Source organism: Panthera pardus, unplaced genomic scaffold, assembly GCF_024362965.1.
Source record: "Panthera pardus isolate Hobbes unplaced genomic scaffold, ASM2436296v1 HiC_scaffold_7, whole genome shotgun sequence".
Taxonomy (NCBI): domain Eukaryota; kingdom Metazoa; phylum Chordata; class Mammalia; order Carnivora; family Felidae; genus Panthera; species Panthera pardus.
The window spans coordinates 38,603,969-38,621,369 of NW_026527002.1; the positions used below are offsets into that span (position 1 = coordinate 38,603,969).

The window sequence follows — 17,401 nt, forward strand, 5'->3', positions numbered from 1 at the left end:
CTCTATGTTCTTTCATGGCAGACACATTCTTTTATAATGTTATCAAATACATCATTAACACTTCTAGAAAAAGTGGAGTCCACCACCTAGAAGTCTCTGGATTTTGCTCATATTTTTCATACAAACTACAAAGCACTTCCCATTTGCCCGACATACCCACTTGCATGATAATGTCACAGGGTGTTTTCCAGAACTACTCATAAGGGAACTACTTCAATGGGTCCCATTTCTGTTCTTGTCTGCTAGTTTCCTGGCCTGTCCCACTTCGAACAGGAACGAAAGAGGCATGAACACATTTAAGAACGGGCAACCTAGGTCAGGCTGGCCTGTCTTTTGTGACAAGAAGTCATTAAGTAGCCAACCCTATTGCAAATGAGAGGGTTTGGAGGTGTCCGTCAGTAATTAAAATTTGTTTTCCGTGCATGCATCACCAAGTTTCTAGAGTACGAACCGTGAGAAGAGCCACATTTCCTGGGAAGACCAGTTTGAGAAGCCAGGTCTTGCGACAGCAGCCCAGCCCAGCTGGCACATGGAGGAAACTGAATGGATGGTTCCAAGGACCCTCCCGTTTAACCGGCATCCACCTTCACACCCTCTCTCCAGACACAGCCCTTTGCAGAGGCGCGGTCCTCCTTGTTCTTTGCAGCTATTTTTTGATCCACAAAGTTGAGAACATTCAGAGGGAGAAGAAATTTCTGCTACAATGCGGTACATACATTACTTAAATAAATAAGCAAGTAAGTAAGTAAGTAAATGAAAGAAAACAAAACCAAAACCCTGGGGGTCTGAGAATTACACACAAAAATTAGCAGGGTTCCTGGGAGCGGCGGCTGGGGCGGAGAAGGGGGGGAAGGGGGGGTAGGGCTTCAACTCCTGACCAACTTTATAACTAGCGCAGGAGAAAATACAGGTCAAAGGGGACGATCCCGACGTCCCAGCAAAGCTGGAGGCTGCCACGGCGAACATTAACAACGCACACAAACAAGAGTGAAAACGCTGACTGCTTTCTATTCGAGAAGGTAGGTGGACGAGGCAGATGGAAGCGCACTCTGCACCAGTGGGTCTGCCATTCAGGTGTGCCTTCGGGAGCCGAGCAAGGTGAAGAGCCAGAGCCTTGCGGGTTTGGGAGGAAGCTCTCTGGAGAGGTCTCTAATTGCATCAAAATACAGCCAAAGGGCCCCCGGTGGCCCCGCCTATGCAGCGGCTCACCGAAGCCGAGCAAGGTCTCCTCTCCTCCAGAAAGCTGCCATTCTCCCACACCTCCAGATCCTCTTGGCTGGGTAACACCCCTGCCGGAGCAGACACTCTGACTTCCGCATTGTTCTGACATCCTTCCCCGTGCACCAATCATGGACGGGCCAGGTCTGGTTCCAGAGGCGCGCTGGAGAACTACACCCGAGAGGATGGACTCCCGGGTCGGGGCTGGCGGGGGAGGGGCAGCCGTGGCACACACGGAGGAGAAGGGAGGCAGAGAATACAGGTTTTTTTCAAACTTTTTTATTACACAGTAAAGAATACAACAATACCTGAATCATACTTTAAAGATTCACAGGTTGACAGACCATACATTACAGTCCAACTAAGGAAAAAAAGGATAAACAAGAAACCACAGTTCAGACATAGTAGACTTAAAAGCTCAAGAGTATGCTGACAAAAGCATGATGCCTAGACCCCACCCCCCAGTGTTAGTCTACCATTAACTCGTGGTACATGTCTGAATTAAGTATTGCACAACAACTTTAATTTTTCACAATAATGTCGCAGAACCCAAAATAATATTTAAAAAAATTACTTTAAATCTGCATTTCAACAGTCTCCAATTTTTTTTCTGTCCCTTGAGGAATTCGGACAATATGGAGTCGCTTTCTTTCCCTAAGTATTCCAGACGTAGGCATGCTTTGCATAAGTAAACCAGCCTTGAAATTTTTAAATCCCCAAGACATGCACCTACACATAAAAAAAAAAAAAAAAAAAAAAAGTTAAGAAAAAAAGAAATTAAAGAGACAGGTGGCCCTGTCACACACAGTCTCATGACAGAGAAAAAGAGAAAGAGAAAAGAGTCAGAGACAGAGATAAGAGAGGACGCCCTATTCCTATCAGCGACCACCATTCAATTCTATCCAATGAAGATAACTTTTTTTTTTTTTAAATGTGTTATACCTACAAATTATACTCTCACATAGCCTGTATATAAGTGACAAGCAAAAAAGGAAAGTAACAAAAGTTTTCTTTTCTTTCTCTTCTTTAGGTTTATGAGGTCTGCATTGTTACCAAGAAGTGATATGGTTTGCAGCTGTATGAGCTTAACTTTTGGTATCCTGGTTCTTTTGTGCCCATTTGGTTTGACTAGACCAGTTTTGTTAGCTACTGGTGCAAAATATACATGCTGTCAGAGGTAGAGTGAAACTTTTTGCCACTGAGGAGAATGTAGCAAAACAGGAGGAGAGGAAGAGGAGGAGGAGGAGGAGGAAGAGGGGAAGGAGGAAGAGGAATCAGAGATAGAGCTCAGAGTTAGGGATTTTTTTGTATTTGTTTTCACTCAGGGTGCCCTGAATTAAAAGTAATGAGACGTACTGTACTAATCCTTATTTTACACACTAGTGTTAAGAATAACAGTGCTGTTTCACATACATCACAGCTTCTAGAGATAAAGACGTGTGGGTATGACATACCTCATTTTTGGGATTATTTAACCCTTCGTAGCCTAGAACATATAATAGCTCTGTAAGAAAGGACTGTCCAGTGTCACAAGCAGACTAGAAAGCAGAGTGAGGTCAAAGGATTCTGGGAGCACCATGATAAAATAGAACCCATTCAGAGCCTGGTTATGTGCTTTCATTTCGCTTTTAGCAGGTGTGCTGGCAGATGGACCTCCAACATGCAGATAGATGCATTTATTTGCTCATCAAAACTTGCTAAACTAAAAAGCCATTAAAAAAAAAAAATACCACCCAAACAAAAGTAAAACCAACCTGTATACGAAAATATAGGGGGAAATGCTAAAAATGTTAGGTTTAAGAGACTCAAAGAGAACCGATTTAGAATTGCCTCTATGCAGATACTTAAAAGCCACGTGAAACTGTATCCAAGGACAACATGAAAAGAAAAAGGGAGAAGAGCCAAAACAAAGCCAACGGGTTGTTTTCGATTTCTAAATAAATGCCTGGTGTGCGTATGTACGTATGTGTGTGGAGAAGCGTCTTCCCAGCCTCGAAAACTTTGGTTGTCTACACAGCCTGCAGTACTGCTGACTTTCTCTAAAGCACACAACCACATCCTGGGCTACTGTTTTCAAAACTAACAAGTAGTTCTGGTCTGGACCCTGGACAACGAAGGGTTAATGGAGTCACACTATACCTTGCTGAACATGTTTAACCTGCTGATCATTTGGAAAATAGTACTGGTGCTTTTCAAAATTCCGATTTTGGTCCATCAGATCAGTCTTTGGCTGACTTCCCTTTTTGTAAGAATACTGTATAACCTGGCATTCAGCAGTGTTAAAGCTGTCAGTCTACACCTCAGCATTTGGAGCTCTAATGATTTATCTTTTTTTTTTTTTTTTTTTGTAAAATTAGAAATACTTAAACAACCTTACAGCAATATGCATGCACTGTCTTTTTTTTTTTTTTAAGTAGGATATCTTGTTATTTTATTTTTTTTAAAAAGTCCCTAATAATGATTTTTCCAAAAAAGGAAAAAAAAAAAAAAGGAAAGGAAAATTCCACTACTACTCTATGCTACAGCTAAACTTGGTGAAATGGCTCTAGCATATTTAAAAAGAGTTTGCTCAAAAAAAAAAAAAAAAAAAAGCATGCCTAGGGAGTCTCGTGACAGTGCAAAATACATTTATGTACATCCCTCTTACAAAAACACCAATATGTTAGCATTCCGTGAAGCATGCTGGTTTTCAGGAAAAAAAATCCTATAAGAGAGTGAAATAGCAGCTCCGAAAGATAGCCTTTTTTTCTTTTCTTTTCTTGAGGACAACCAAAAAAAGAGTCTTTTTTTTTTTCTTTTTTTTTTTTTTTTCCGAACTACTAGAGAAATATCACTAATACATACAGATATAAAAGCAGCATAGAAAGATACAGGTTTCTCACCAACTAGGAATAAAGAGACTAAATGTGGGCATATGGTTAAACTACAATGCATCTTCACTTTGTCCAACACATTTACAAGAAAAACACCATTGGGAAACCTCACAGGACAGAAGTGTTTTAACACCAAGAGAACTACTAGTTTTTAATTAAAAATCCAAACAGGGTGGGGTTGGAAAAATTTGGAAAGGGGCTGGAGCTGGAGCCACCATTTTTTTTTTTTTTTAATTATTTTTCAATATAAAATGAATGAGCTGGAATAGACCCAATGTCTTACTCTGTGGAACCTTGCAAAAGTGAAGAAACGTTGAAGGGTTATTTAGGGCAGCTGGCTGATGTCAAAGCTGCCAGAATGCTAATTAACTGCAGGCTGAGTCTCTTACTTCTGTGTGTGTGTGTGTGTGTGTGTGTGTGTGTGTGTGTATATATACATATACATATATATATATATATATATATATATATATATATATATATATATAAAAAGGAGCCTTTTGTACTATGGCATTTTTTTTTCTTGCTGCTGTATTCATACATCCCACTGCAAATCATCTTTCATTTTTCATTCTGTTGACCTGGATATTATTATTTCTTTTCAGAAACAGGAAAAAAAAAACCCCGAACATCTGTGTCTCCTTCCAATATGCTACACATCTGCGCGTTTTGTAGCGGGTCTTCAAAGTTCAGTTAGCAACCCACGGACGCCATTCATCTTCTTGTTAAAATGTCTACCGCTGTAGCCAATGCTCATGCCCTTGAGGGTTTTCCTCTTTTTTTTTTTTTCCATTATTGTATATAAAGAACATTGTGACTTTTAATATTAGCATTTTTGCTTTCAACAGCAATTAGCAATCTCTTGGTTTGCTGTTTGGTAAAGCATCGGTTAATGAGGTCATCTAGTTTAAAATCCCAGCTACTGGAAAATAACAGGGAGGAGGTCAAATCTATCATTTCAGGTTATATTCTCTGCTCTCTTTTCAGTTCTGTAAGGAAAAGATATCTTTGTTATCCACAATAAGTCATTACGACCCGTTACTGGCCCTCTGTTTTACTACTGCCTCAAGATACAGTTAGGTTCTCTCTTGCTGAAGGACTGAAATAGGATAGTTCATCTAGAAACAAACCAAAAAAAAAAAAACCACGTTGAGCGTCTGAGGATGAAGAATTGGTTTCGTGTCGGTTGGGTTGTCGTTCCTCTGACAGTTCTGAGCTCCCGTCTAGCGAGGGGTTGTCTCTATGGTAGAAGGGGTCCCCGGGGTGGTCGACCTCGGGGTGGCTGCTGGTGGTGTGTCCATGGGGCTCCCGGCCCCGCTGTTGGGCGTGACGGAGGAGCTGACCGCAGGCGTGTCCCCCTGCTGCTGGGCCTGCAGGGTCTGTCCACAGATGTGGTGGTGTTTCTCCCAGTCTTTGTGCTGGCAGAAGGAGCCACAGTACCGGGCCGTGTTACAGCCGCTGCAGGTCTCGCTCGCCTTGCGGCCGCAATTCCAGCAACTCTGCGGGGAGAAGGCAGAAGAAAGCAAAATCCCCAGTGAACACCTCGTCGAGGTCAAAGTCTGACAACGTGCTAGGCGGCGCTGCCTCCTTCTTTTGCAAGAACGTTACGGGAAGCATGGCAGATCCAGGGCCGGGTGTATGTGGGCACACTAAGCGCACAGAAGACACAGGTTGCCGGGGGTGGGGGGGGGTGGGGGCGCCTGGGCGGCTCCATGGGTTAAGCGTCTGACTCTTGGTTTCGGCTCAGGTCCTGCTCTCATGGTTTTCGTGACTTTGAACCCCGCGTTGGCCTCTGTGCTGGCAGTGGGGAGCCTGCTTGGGATTCTCAGTCTCTCCCTCTCCCTCTCTCTCTCTCTCTCTCTGCCCCTCCCCCACTCGCACTGTCTCTGTCTTTCTCCAAATGAATACATAAAAACTGCAGAACAACAACAGAAAAAGAAGACGCGGGTTTTGGTGTGATTGCCGAAACTTTTCTACCAACCGCCAGTATACCTAACGAACTGGTTGAGGCTTTCTGTTTTTCCTATAAAATCCCTTCCCTTCAGGTTTGCTTATCTTCTAACACCTAAAGTCTGCTCCCCCCTACCGACAACTTGCAGCCTGTACATTTCTTCCCCCTCTGATACCAATACCGCCGTGGTCAGACACATACATCGCTCCTGGCAGAAGCTCCTTGTCTCTAGATACCAGCAGGAATCACAGAAGAACTGTGAGAACTGCCCATTACATTCCAAGAAACATCACGCAACAGAAGAGCACCCAGAGGATTCTATTTTCCACTCCCTCACTGCAACCAGGTTCTGGGGCACCCGACAACCACATGGGAGGACAAGCTCCAAACAAGCTAGTTCGCTTCAGCTCCCTGGAGGAGAGGGTCGCTGGTTTGGGTTTTTTTGCCCAATACACTCTAAGCACTCAGAACAGTGCCTGCTATATAGCAGGTGCTCAATAAATATCTGCAAAATGAATCAATCAGACTACACCTAATTTGGCTTTCAAAGCTGGAAACACTAAAACCGGGTAAATAAATAATGGCTCCACTTGCATGCGACGCTTCCGGGCTGCCAGGGTTCCTTCGCAGCACGCTTTCAACTCAGCAACTCTGAGTAGTTAGAAAAGTAGAGGAAACTAACCACCAGGACCCTGGCGAGTCCACTGGCAATCTCCGGGGCTGCTTCACAAGAGAGGGGAGAGCAGAAATGAGGTTGCCTCTAAGATTTAAACCTTGAGATAAACACAGCATGAATCAGGGCGCAGACACACCGGAGATAGAAAAGCAACTGTACAGGAGAGACCTTAGGTACAAAGGAGGGGCTATGCCCTCGGAGGAGGCCCTTGGAGGAAGTGGCAGAAGGTCAGGAAGCCAACTTTAAATGCCCGTGATCCCTCTGACAAAACCATTCCCAAGCGAGTTTAGCATTGTGCCATTAATCTTTTGTATTCCATACCTTCCTTGGTTTTATTTTCTGGCAACACTTCCGACTATACTCCAGTAACCCCAACCCAGCTGACTGGTATGTGGTTGTATCACAATTAAAACACCTTTTTAGGGGCGCCTGGGTGGCTCAGGGGGTTAAGTGCCCGACTCTTGATTTTGGCTCGGGTCACGATCTCACGGTTTGTAGGACTGAGTCCTGTGTCGGGCTCAGAGCCTGCTTAAGATTCTCCTTCTCCCTCTGCTCCTCCTTCCCTACTCTCTCTCTCAAATAAATAAAGGAAATCTTTAAAAAAAAAAAAAAAAAAAAAAAACCTTTTCAAAGGCTCTTGCAGCCCATGACCCTGGTGTGTATGGTTTTACCAGTGTCCAAAATACGCAAAGGGATTTTTAGCAGTCAATCCAGTTTTGCTAAAAAAAAAAAAAAAAAAAAAAAAAAAAAAAGGGCTTCCACAGTCTTTTAAGTACTAGGAGCCTCTAAACTCTAGAACTCTTGTTTGAAACTTAGAACTCAGCTACATAATTGTGGCCCAGAGAAGGGCGGAGAAAATTTAACATCTCAAACTACGGTCAGTGGGAGGTGTTTTAAGGGAACACAGTTGAGGAATATTCAGAAACTTGGTTTAGATGTTACTATAAATAAAAACGGAGGGGCGCTTGCGTGGCTCAGTCGGTTGGGTGTTTCCCACTCTTGATTTCGGCTCAGGTCATGATCTCTCGGTTCATGGGTTTAAGCCCCGAACCATGGGCCTGGGATTCTCTCTCCTTCTCTCTCTGCCCCTCCCCAACTTGCTTGTGTGGGTGTGTGTGTGTGTGTGTGTGTGTGTGTGTGTGCTCTCTCTCAAAATAAATAAACTTAAAAGAAAGAAAGGAAGAAAGAAAGAATTAAAACAAAGTAAATTATTTCTCCTTTAATTGAATTTAACCAGGAAAATATTTCAAGGGATGTGTACCTCTGGATTAGAGGCTTCTACCAGACCTAGAAGCCCTCCTCTGTCAAAATTAACCAATCGCTTTGCGTGTGTAACGATCCCACAAAGACCTGAGCAGCATGAGCCTGGCCCAGCCTTCAGAGTGGTGAGGCATGATGCTTGGTGCCCACAGTGAAGTTTGCTTCCTTGAGGTTTGGGCATTTCGAATGATGCCAGCTGGATCCTGGAACAAACTCAGCACATAAGCAAAATTCCTAAATTATATCAGAAAATCCCAATTAGAGAACAGAGACCTGGATCCAAAACAATATTTTAAGGAAATTAAACATCTAATCTGAGGCAAGTGGCTTCTTTAGGAAATACCCTGGTGTGAGTCTTATCCTTTTTCTGGCAGAGGCACAGTTTGGCAGACATGAGGGTGGTAACTGCCCAGCACTCATGGCTCCTTCAGATTGAAATCAGATGCAGGCCACCTTCTCGATGGAAGCTGATTAAACACACAGACGAAACCAGGTAATTACAAATGCATGTGCTGGGGAGTGGAAAGAAGGGACAGAACGGGAACTTCTTTAGTTTTTAAAGTGTTTTTCAAAGATGGGAACAATTTTATAAATAAAAAAGTGGAATTATGCCAAATATAGAAACAGATGTTTTGGATCATGAAGCTGCTGGGAGTTGAGCTTTCTTGCCTGGCGTCACCGGGTTCTGACCCAGGATTCAAGAGCTCTGGCTAGTTTTCCTTCTAGTTCCATTCTGAAGCTGTTCGATTCCATTTATTTCCCACCCACCCCTGGGACAGAAACAACCTTCAGCTGTAGGAAAGTACAACAAAGAACAATTCAAATGAGCTGGGGGGGGAGGGGGACTATGTATTTTTACTGCTCTTAACATCGCATCACAACGAATGTGCAGGAACTTTAGCGCGACTGTTCAACAACAACCAAAATCTCCAAAGTGCATATTCCTTGGTAAAAGTTCATTAGAAAACAGACAAAGCGGTTTCCATTAATGTACTTCTCTTGGGTAGCTCTACCAAATTTCCTGTTGGCTCATCCATACTTGCAAGACTGATGCCTGACCAGGGGCATTCAGCCACTCAACAGTCACACTTCTGGGGACAGTGGAAAGTGTACAATCTTGTGAGTACCCTAATTTGGATCATTCTAAGTTTCCAAGCTTTCTGCTGTTCACAAAGGTGGAAAGTGCAAATTGTGTCTAATACCCAGGGGTATATCAACGATGGTTTAACCTAATTTTATATTTTTCAATGCATGCTTTTTTAGATTCAGGCTAGTATTTCCTGATAGTTATCCATTCCTTTCTTTCCTCCCTCCCTACTTTCCTCTTCCTTTCTCTTTCTTTCTCCCATCCATCCATCCATCCATCATATAACTAAGCTTCCCTTCCAGTCCTCTGAAGAACGATGCTGGCAATGGAATTACCGTTAACAGTGTAGAAAGCTCAAGAATACCATTTCATAGCAAATTTCATTCCCCAAATTCATGGCAAAGTCTTCCCTTATTTGTGATATTATTATTCCCTTTTTGGCATAAGGAATATTTTCCCCCGATCCAAAAAATGGGAGTCAGCCATAGACCAAAGTTAGGCTGTGACTCAGATGAAGAAAATGAGGCTGAACACAACCCTCCCTTTTGCTAAATGTCCTAATACTACAGATGGAAAGGGAAATGATGAACGGAGCTTTTTAATGCCAGAGCTGCCTGTCAAAGATTGCTGCTACTTGGTTCCACACCAGCAATTCTCTTCCTCCCTAAGAACAAAATTATTTCCTTCTTCTTATTTTAGATACACAGAGAATGGTATTCCATAGCCCCACCTGCAAAATAATATCCTTGCTGGTTCTTACTGTTGGAAATTCCTTTTCCAGGAAACAAAACATGGTCTCCTGATTGCTCTAAGTTTCTCCGGGTCTGTACTCACCTAAAAGTCTCCAGAAAATGTCTACATGCAAATGATGCTCAATGAATGAAGTAGAATGATTACAATTAAAATTCCCCAAATGTAAAGAACTCTCCCACACACGGGCTTCAATCCACAGTAGGATCACATCTTACATTTGCACTGCACTGTACATTTTAAAACCACTTCCAAAGGGGCGCCTGGGTGGCTCAGTCGGTTGAGCGTCTGACTTCGGCTCAGGTCACGATCTCACGGTTCGTGAGTTCGAGCCCCGAGTCGGGCTCTGGGCTGACGGCTCAGAGCCTGGAGCCTGCTTCCGATTCTGTGTCTCCCTCTCTCTCTGCCCCTCCCCCGTTCATGCTCTGTCTCTCTCTGTCCCAAAAATAAATAAACGTTAAAAAAAAAAATTAAAGAAAAAAAAACCACTTTCAAAAACATTTTGCAGCTTGGGAAACTGAGGCCCAAAGAATAAGTAACTTGTACAGTAAATGATTTGCCTCAAGTCACACAAATATGAAATTCCACAGCCAAGGTGTGATTCACCCAGGTCTTTGGACTGCAAACCAAACACATTTCCCAAAGTGCCACACTCAGTCCATTTCACGTACTTCTTAGAGCCTGTTTTAGCAGGAATGAGGTAGGAAGGGTGCTTAATTGCTAAAAGCAAAGACAGGCTGGCACAGGAAGCAAGCGCACCAAAGACAAGGTATTCATGGAGTGCAGTGAAAAATGGCCGCCAATTTTGAATGGCTTCAGTCAGCCCGTCTTGGGTCTTACTTCCAACTCTGCCATTTGGTGGCCTTAAAACCACAGGCAAGTTTCTTAACCTCTCAGGGAGGTACCTGCCACACAGGAGTAATTACTGCATGTTGTTCAGGAGGATGTCAGTGCTAAGCACAGTGCCTGATGTTCAGAAAGTCCTGAATAAAACGGAAGGAAGTAGCACCTCCCGGCACTGGCCGGAAGAAACTATCTACAATCCTCCCACAGCACAATCTTTAGAATTAGAAAGCTCATTGCCCCATGCCTCCCTCCAGAGGCACTGACAGCTACATCGTAGAAAAAACGTTAGCTTACCTCCCCTTACACTTCATCAGTGACCACATTTTCTGTACCCTTACTGTCCTCAGACCTTACAAAGATTCACTGTTAGTGGCCATTTATTTCCCCACTTCTCCTTTTTGAATTCCCCTCGTTGAAATTCCCTCTAACTTTTGTTTTGATATACTACAATTCTGTTTGTTACACTGGTACCTCTTTTTTTCTTCTGTTTGTTCATTTCCCTCTAAATATTTGGCAAGAGGGGGAAGCTGGCGTAAAGAAAAGAAAATCTTTCGCTTCCTACGCTCTCCCTTGTCAGCCCTCATGGTTTCAACTATCAGCTGTAAGAAAATGATACTCCAACCTGTTTCTCCCGCCCTTAATTTCCTTCCTGAGCTACTATCAACTGCCAGTTCTGGAGCTCCACCAGGATGCTCCTGTCACCCAGGTCAGTATTCCCTAAACCTGATTCTCTGGTGTGGTCTACTTTAGTCGTTGGCAACATTCAAGTTCAAGACTTTGTCATCTTATTGGAAACTCCTCTTTCTTTAGCCCCTGCAACAACTCAGTGCCAACCCCCATGGATCTTGCCTCCGTGGGTTCTCTTCCCAGGTTTTCAAGCTTATGGTTACTATCCAAGTTCCTTCCCTGCCCTTTCTGTTAGAATAGCTTCTTTGTTTTTTTGTTTTTTTTTTAATCTTTATTTTTGAGAGAGAGAGAGACGGAGCATGAGCAGGGGAGGGACAGAGAGAGGGGGAGACATAGAATCCAAAGCAGGCTCCAGGCTCCGAGCTGTCAGCACAGAGCCCGACGCGGGGCTCAAACCCACGGACTGCAATATCATGCGGTCTATACCTGTATGGGAACCTGAGCCGAAGTCGGATGCTCAACCGACTGAGCCACCCAGGTGCCCCTGTTAGAACAGCTTCTTAACTGGTTTTTCATCTCTATCATTCATACACACACACACACACACACACACTGCTCACTTGGAAGGTGGCTTGGTTCTGATATACATCTACTCTGCATCTCTCAAGAACCTTACAAATTGAGTCACATAAACATTATGCTAGTTTTATAGATGTGAAAACCAAAGCTCCGACACGTAAGCCAATGCAGACCATTCAAGGTCCAGTGCTCCATCCACTATACTGTGAAAGTCTATGGATGCAAACACCTGGCCTTTTGATATGAAACAACAACAACAAAATCTTATTGTAACATGGAATCATAGCTTACGCTCGGAGAGCTCCAAACTGCTCCGGGATTGATGGGTCTGACAGGATCATGACGGCCTTATAAGAACCATGCTGAGAGACTCCTGTGCTATAACTACATGGTAACTAATTCTACAGTGTCCACTCAGGTGGAGTTTCTATTATTTGGAACCTAATGCACAGGGTCCACTGGGGGTAGTTCTGCCATTTCTAGAAGGAGTAAAGAACATGAACCTCTCAGAGTGACTTGCTCAAACTGTCAGGGCTTAGCAGGTTCTGGAAATACAAAGTGTAAAGATTTGATCAGTGTTTTTCTTTAAGTGCCACAAAGATGTTCAACGTTAATGTAAACTGTGTAGTTCTGTACCTATGTAGGAAAAGTAAATAAAGGCCATTTTAATTGGAGGGGGGTGGTGGCTTTAATTTGGTGGCTTAAAACTCAAAACTATTAGAACAGTACAATTACTTACTCTCTGTTCTATGCCCACTTCTAGTCATTGCTTCGATCCCCTATGCTAGAATAGGTTATGGAGCTCAAAGAAGAGTTGTAGCAGACTGTTTGGAAATCGACCCAATCTGACAATGTTCACTGGGAAAAAACTATATGTGTATGGGAACCAGACATGAATACGAAAACATGAGAGTTTAAGATGGCGAGATTCGGCAAAATTGTTTTTTTATTCACCCTAATGCTGGCAGTGTATTCTCGGTGCAAAACGTTAATACACTGGAGAGAGAGAGAGAGAGAGAGAGAGAGAAAGAGAAAGTATCATATTGCTTAGATGTCTGCCCCAAGTGCAGCATCGTTCTAGTAACAGTTGGTATTATAAACCTATACCTTTACCTATAAACCCAGGTAAACTTAGAGAACCAGGGAGGAATAATGTGAAGGAAGTCCAGTGAGGAAACAGATAGACTAATATGCCATCGAGGGAAAAAATTCCCGTCACGTGGCTATTGAGAAGGTGGCCTGAGAGGCAGACAGTCCGGGCTGAGGGCCAGCTCACACTTAGGGCTGAGACCCCGAGCAAAGGCCTCACCTCCGGGGACTCGGCTTTTCTTGGCTGCAAAACAAGGACAACAGCACTTTCTACTCTACCTGGACCCATAGGAAGACTAAATGCACCGAAGCACAGAAAGTATAAAAGGCAGTTTTTAACCACGCCAGGTGCAGAATTAAACTTTCGCTGTAGGTCTGCCCATTTCACCTCAGGCAAAACACACTTCCTGCCTCCTCGCCACCCCCACCTCCCGCCCCTGAACTATGCTGACCGGGATTTCAGGGCACCCAGGACAGCTGGCCCTGGTGGGAATCACCCCTTCTACCCTGAAGAGTCCCCGTCTGGATGATAAATCACATGGCCCTCCTACAGGTAATACCTGTGCCTATTTATTCCTGACTCTGCACTTCCTCCTGCTCTTCTCCCCAGTTCCATATTTTCAATCCTTGTCTCCTCTTTCTAGAAACATCTCCATTTTTTTTTTAATTTTTTTTTAACGTTTATTTATTTTTGAGACAGACAGAGACAGAGCATGAATGGGGGAGGGTCAGAGAGAGGGAGACACAGAATCTGAAACAGGCTCCAGGCTGTGAGCTGTCAGCACAGAGCCCGACGTGGGGCTCGAACTCACGGACCGTGAGATCATGACCTGAGCCGAAGTCTCAGCCACTTAACCGACTGAGCCACCCAGGCGCCCCAAAAAATCTCCATTCTTTACTGCCTACTTTTTCAGAACCACTAGTTTTCCGAAGCAGAATGGGCATTAGGTTCATTGTTCATGTGTGAAAACAGGTAGAAACTCTGAAATCATAGAAAGAAGTATAAATGGGCATCTGTCCTTAACACAAATAGCTCAGAAGAAACTCGGTCTAGAGATCTGTTCTTCTGATTTGGAGCTCAGATTCCTTCTCGAAGTTCCTCTGAGGAGGAGAATACTATTTTGTGCATTTATATTATCTACATATGCATTTTTACAGATTTGGATGCTCTAGATCATTTGTGATCTACATAAGACATGGGTAATGTCTGTAATAGGGGGTGACTTCAAATTAAGGGAGAGAAGGGAGAAAAAGCCTTGTGGCAATCAGAAAGTTTAGCGTGTCTTGTGATGAAGGACTGTGGGAAGTATCAGTTGATAAAGATGCCTTGCGTTACAGCTCTCAGAACACTGTGAATTAAAATGTAGGTGTAAAAAAATCTAAACGTTGTGTGTCAACCATCAATAAAAAACAAAACCAAACAAAAACTTCTAAACAACCCTCTGAGGTAAGCAAGTAACATCGCATTCCTTAAGAAGAAATGGAGGTTGACAGGAGTGAAATGACCCACCCAAGGACGCCTGATATGCTAATGAGCTGGAGCCAGAATTCAGGTCCTCCTCTCAGATTCCTTCTGCCCCAAGCACCCGTCTCTGAGCTTTGCTAGCCAAAGAGGACCATCAAATCGCCTGAAAATGGCCTTCAAGCGGTGTGACCATATAATTCATCATATAAACCAGAACACTTGAGAATAAAAGGGACCCCTCAGTAATCACAGGGGACAACAGGGATAAACTGGGATTGTGTCACTCAAACTGGGAGGTATGGTCACCCTGTACCCTACCTTTATATACTATCCTGATTTTCACATTAAACAGCATGATTTAAGAGTTTGTGCTCTGTTTACCCTTTCTGATTCAGAGACAATCTGTCTAGCTGGATTCAGTAACTGATCTGAGCTTCCTAAAATTTTTTAACTTGTGTTGTTTATGCACAAAAAATAAGGAAGGTTCCCTCTTCTACCAAGCCCCTACTCCCACTCCGCCCCCAAATAAGCTCCCCCACCCTCTCCCCCTCCCCCCACCTTGGGCAGATCAAAGCCAGCAAGTTTCTGAAGACTGTCCAAGTAGGATTATCTGATGTGTATTTCCCAACCCCGTCTTCTGGACTCCCTCTTCTTCCTTGACAGCCGACCAGTCATGAAATCCTGCCCATTTTATCTCAAGGGTTCCCAGCCAACATCTACAGTTTTCTCCACCCCCGGAGCCACTACCAACTATCTTCATCCCCATCTGCCTCCTCACACAGATTGGTCCCTCCTTTTAGTTTCCTCTAATCTCTCTCCACACGGCAGCCTGAGTGATCCTTCCAAAACACTCTCATAGCCCTCCTGTTTTCAAAACCTGGCAGAGCTTCTTTTCCCCACCTGTCCTCTTCTTCCTGCACAGAGGCACCAACATGCCCCTTGCCCAGGGAGACAGTGATGAGGTCACGGAGGGTGCAGTGAGATGGAGAGCAGCCGCTGACCAGTTCCTTATTGTCCTCTTAAATATCAGATGAAAGGAACTTAATTTCTGGAAGCTTCCACACTTAAACGTGTCAAGACGCTTATATTTGGTTAGTGATTTACCTCCTCTAATGAACTGTAGTCAGCATGAAAGCAGAGGTCCCCTCAGTGCCTAGCACCATCCCTGACATAGAATAAAAGCTCAAAACTTGGTTATTGAAAGAATAAATGAGTGGTACCTGGGTGGCTCAGTCGGTTAAGCGTCCGACTTTAGCTCAGGTCCTGGTCTCACGGTTTGTAAGTTTAAGCCCCACATGGGACTCTCTCCTGTCAGCACAGAGCCCGCTTCAGATCCTCTGTCCCGTGCCCCCGCCCCCCAACCGCTCTCTCTCAAAAATAAACATTATAAAAAAAAGAATAAATGAAAACATGGATGTGAGTGATTTAGAGTTATATGTATTGAATAACAAACTGCCCTGGGCAGGTCACAAACGTGACTTTTTTTTTCAACAAATGCCCATTAATTTCTTAGTGCAGTTTCTAAATCAATGTTTCCTACATTTAATGGGAGTATGTTCTTTTTCCAACCAATTACTATGGTGGCCAGACCTCTTACGTTCTTTTCTAAGAAAACAAAGAACAACTTATCAAACTTCTAAAACACAATACTATGTGGGCCTTATTTAGGGTTGAGTGGCTAAAACTCAAGAAAACCCCCTGCCTAGAATGACAGAAAAGAATTCTGAGAAGTACCTGTACTGTCTTTGCAAATCAGCTGGGCCACGCAGTCCCGGCCTAACAGATTCCCACCCTGGGGCCAACCATGTTGCATGCTGGAATAGGGAGCTCTACTCTAGCCCAAGGAAGCCAAAGTTGTTCTGGCTCAGTCCCAGAGGGGCTCAGGGAACTTTCGAAACTTGAGGTGATTTGCAAACATCACTTCTGGGGTGGCTTCTATCAGGTCATTTCTATGAAAAGGTGTATATATTGCTCAGTGTGAGGGAAGGGCAGGGTCAAGAAAAATAACATGCTGGATTCAAAGTTTTATCCCCCTCATAAAAAGTAGAAGGATTTCTGAGGGGGGAAATAAAAATATTTACCTATAAATGTGGGCAAAAGATAGAGCTGCCTAAACTTACCACCAGGCATTTAGACTGTTCTTGGACATTGTCATTCCTCAGGAGAATTCATAACATTAATTTAGGGCTACTGGATTAACCTTTACTTCTCTGTCAAGTCCTTGGTCGAACCATCTTTATCTTATAGACTCCTGTCCCAGTCTAGAGGGGTCTCAGCTTCATTCCAATGGATCTCTCTTCCATCTTTTGCTCTGCTATTCTCAGGACCGTGTTTACATTGCTTTCGAAGAAAAGAAACTCAATTATTCGAGGGATCAAGCCCTCCGTCCCACTCCAAGTCTTGAAAGAGGTACAGCAGGTTAAAATGAAGAAATCAGACCTAAGTTGCCTTTCAGGTTATCTGCATCCAAAAATGACCTTACTGGTCCTTATGGAAAGATCCTTGTTGTAGCTACGGAACACCATAAGGACTGACAGCATGCTACGAGTTCCAGCTTTGTTTCTGCCGTGTCCTAGCCATGTCAGGTGACTTTCCGCACCGGCAAGATGATAAAATGATCATGTCTCAAGGTTCTGGCCACTGTAGGAGACACTTTCATTCATAGTGACAACACGGTAAGAAGACCAAAGCTTTTAGATGCTTGGTGGCTTTCTCAAAGTCACAGAATTGTAAGAGATAGGGCCAGAAATTATATTTGGTCTTCTGAATTTCAAGCCCTTTCTCCTAGCAGAGTCTACCTTGAAACCCTTGGCAACATGTCGCTTAAGACAAGGGTAGTGCTATATTGCAGATTAAAGACAGTTCTAGATTAAAGTCTCCTAAGAGATCCAAAAAGAAAGAAAGAAAAAAACAACTGCTACAGAAGATCATTCATACCCAGGGTATTCTATCCTATCTACTACTTACAGCTACTAGCCGA

The 17,401-nt window shown here is 43.7% G+C and overlaps 1 protein-coding gene across 8 annotated transcripts in view; it reads right to left on the reverse strand.

The window, feature by feature from the left end:
- Nucleotides 1–1,475: 1,475 nt before the first annotated feature.
- RUNX1T1 (RUNX1 partner transcriptional co-repressor 1) overlaps nucleotides 1,476–17,401 on the reverse strand; it is a 141,675-nt gene continuing 125,749 nt past the window's right edge. For all 8 annotated transcript variants that reach the window (XM_019453440.2, XM_019453438.2, XM_019453439.2 and 5 more), the window contains one exon: nucleotides 1,476–5,590. In XM_019453440.2, coding sequence (XP_019308985.1) covers nucleotides 5,315–5,590 — 276 coding nt within the window. In that variant the 3' untranslated portion in view covers nucleotides 1,476–5,314. The remainder of the gene's footprint in view (nucleotides 5,591–17,401) is intronic.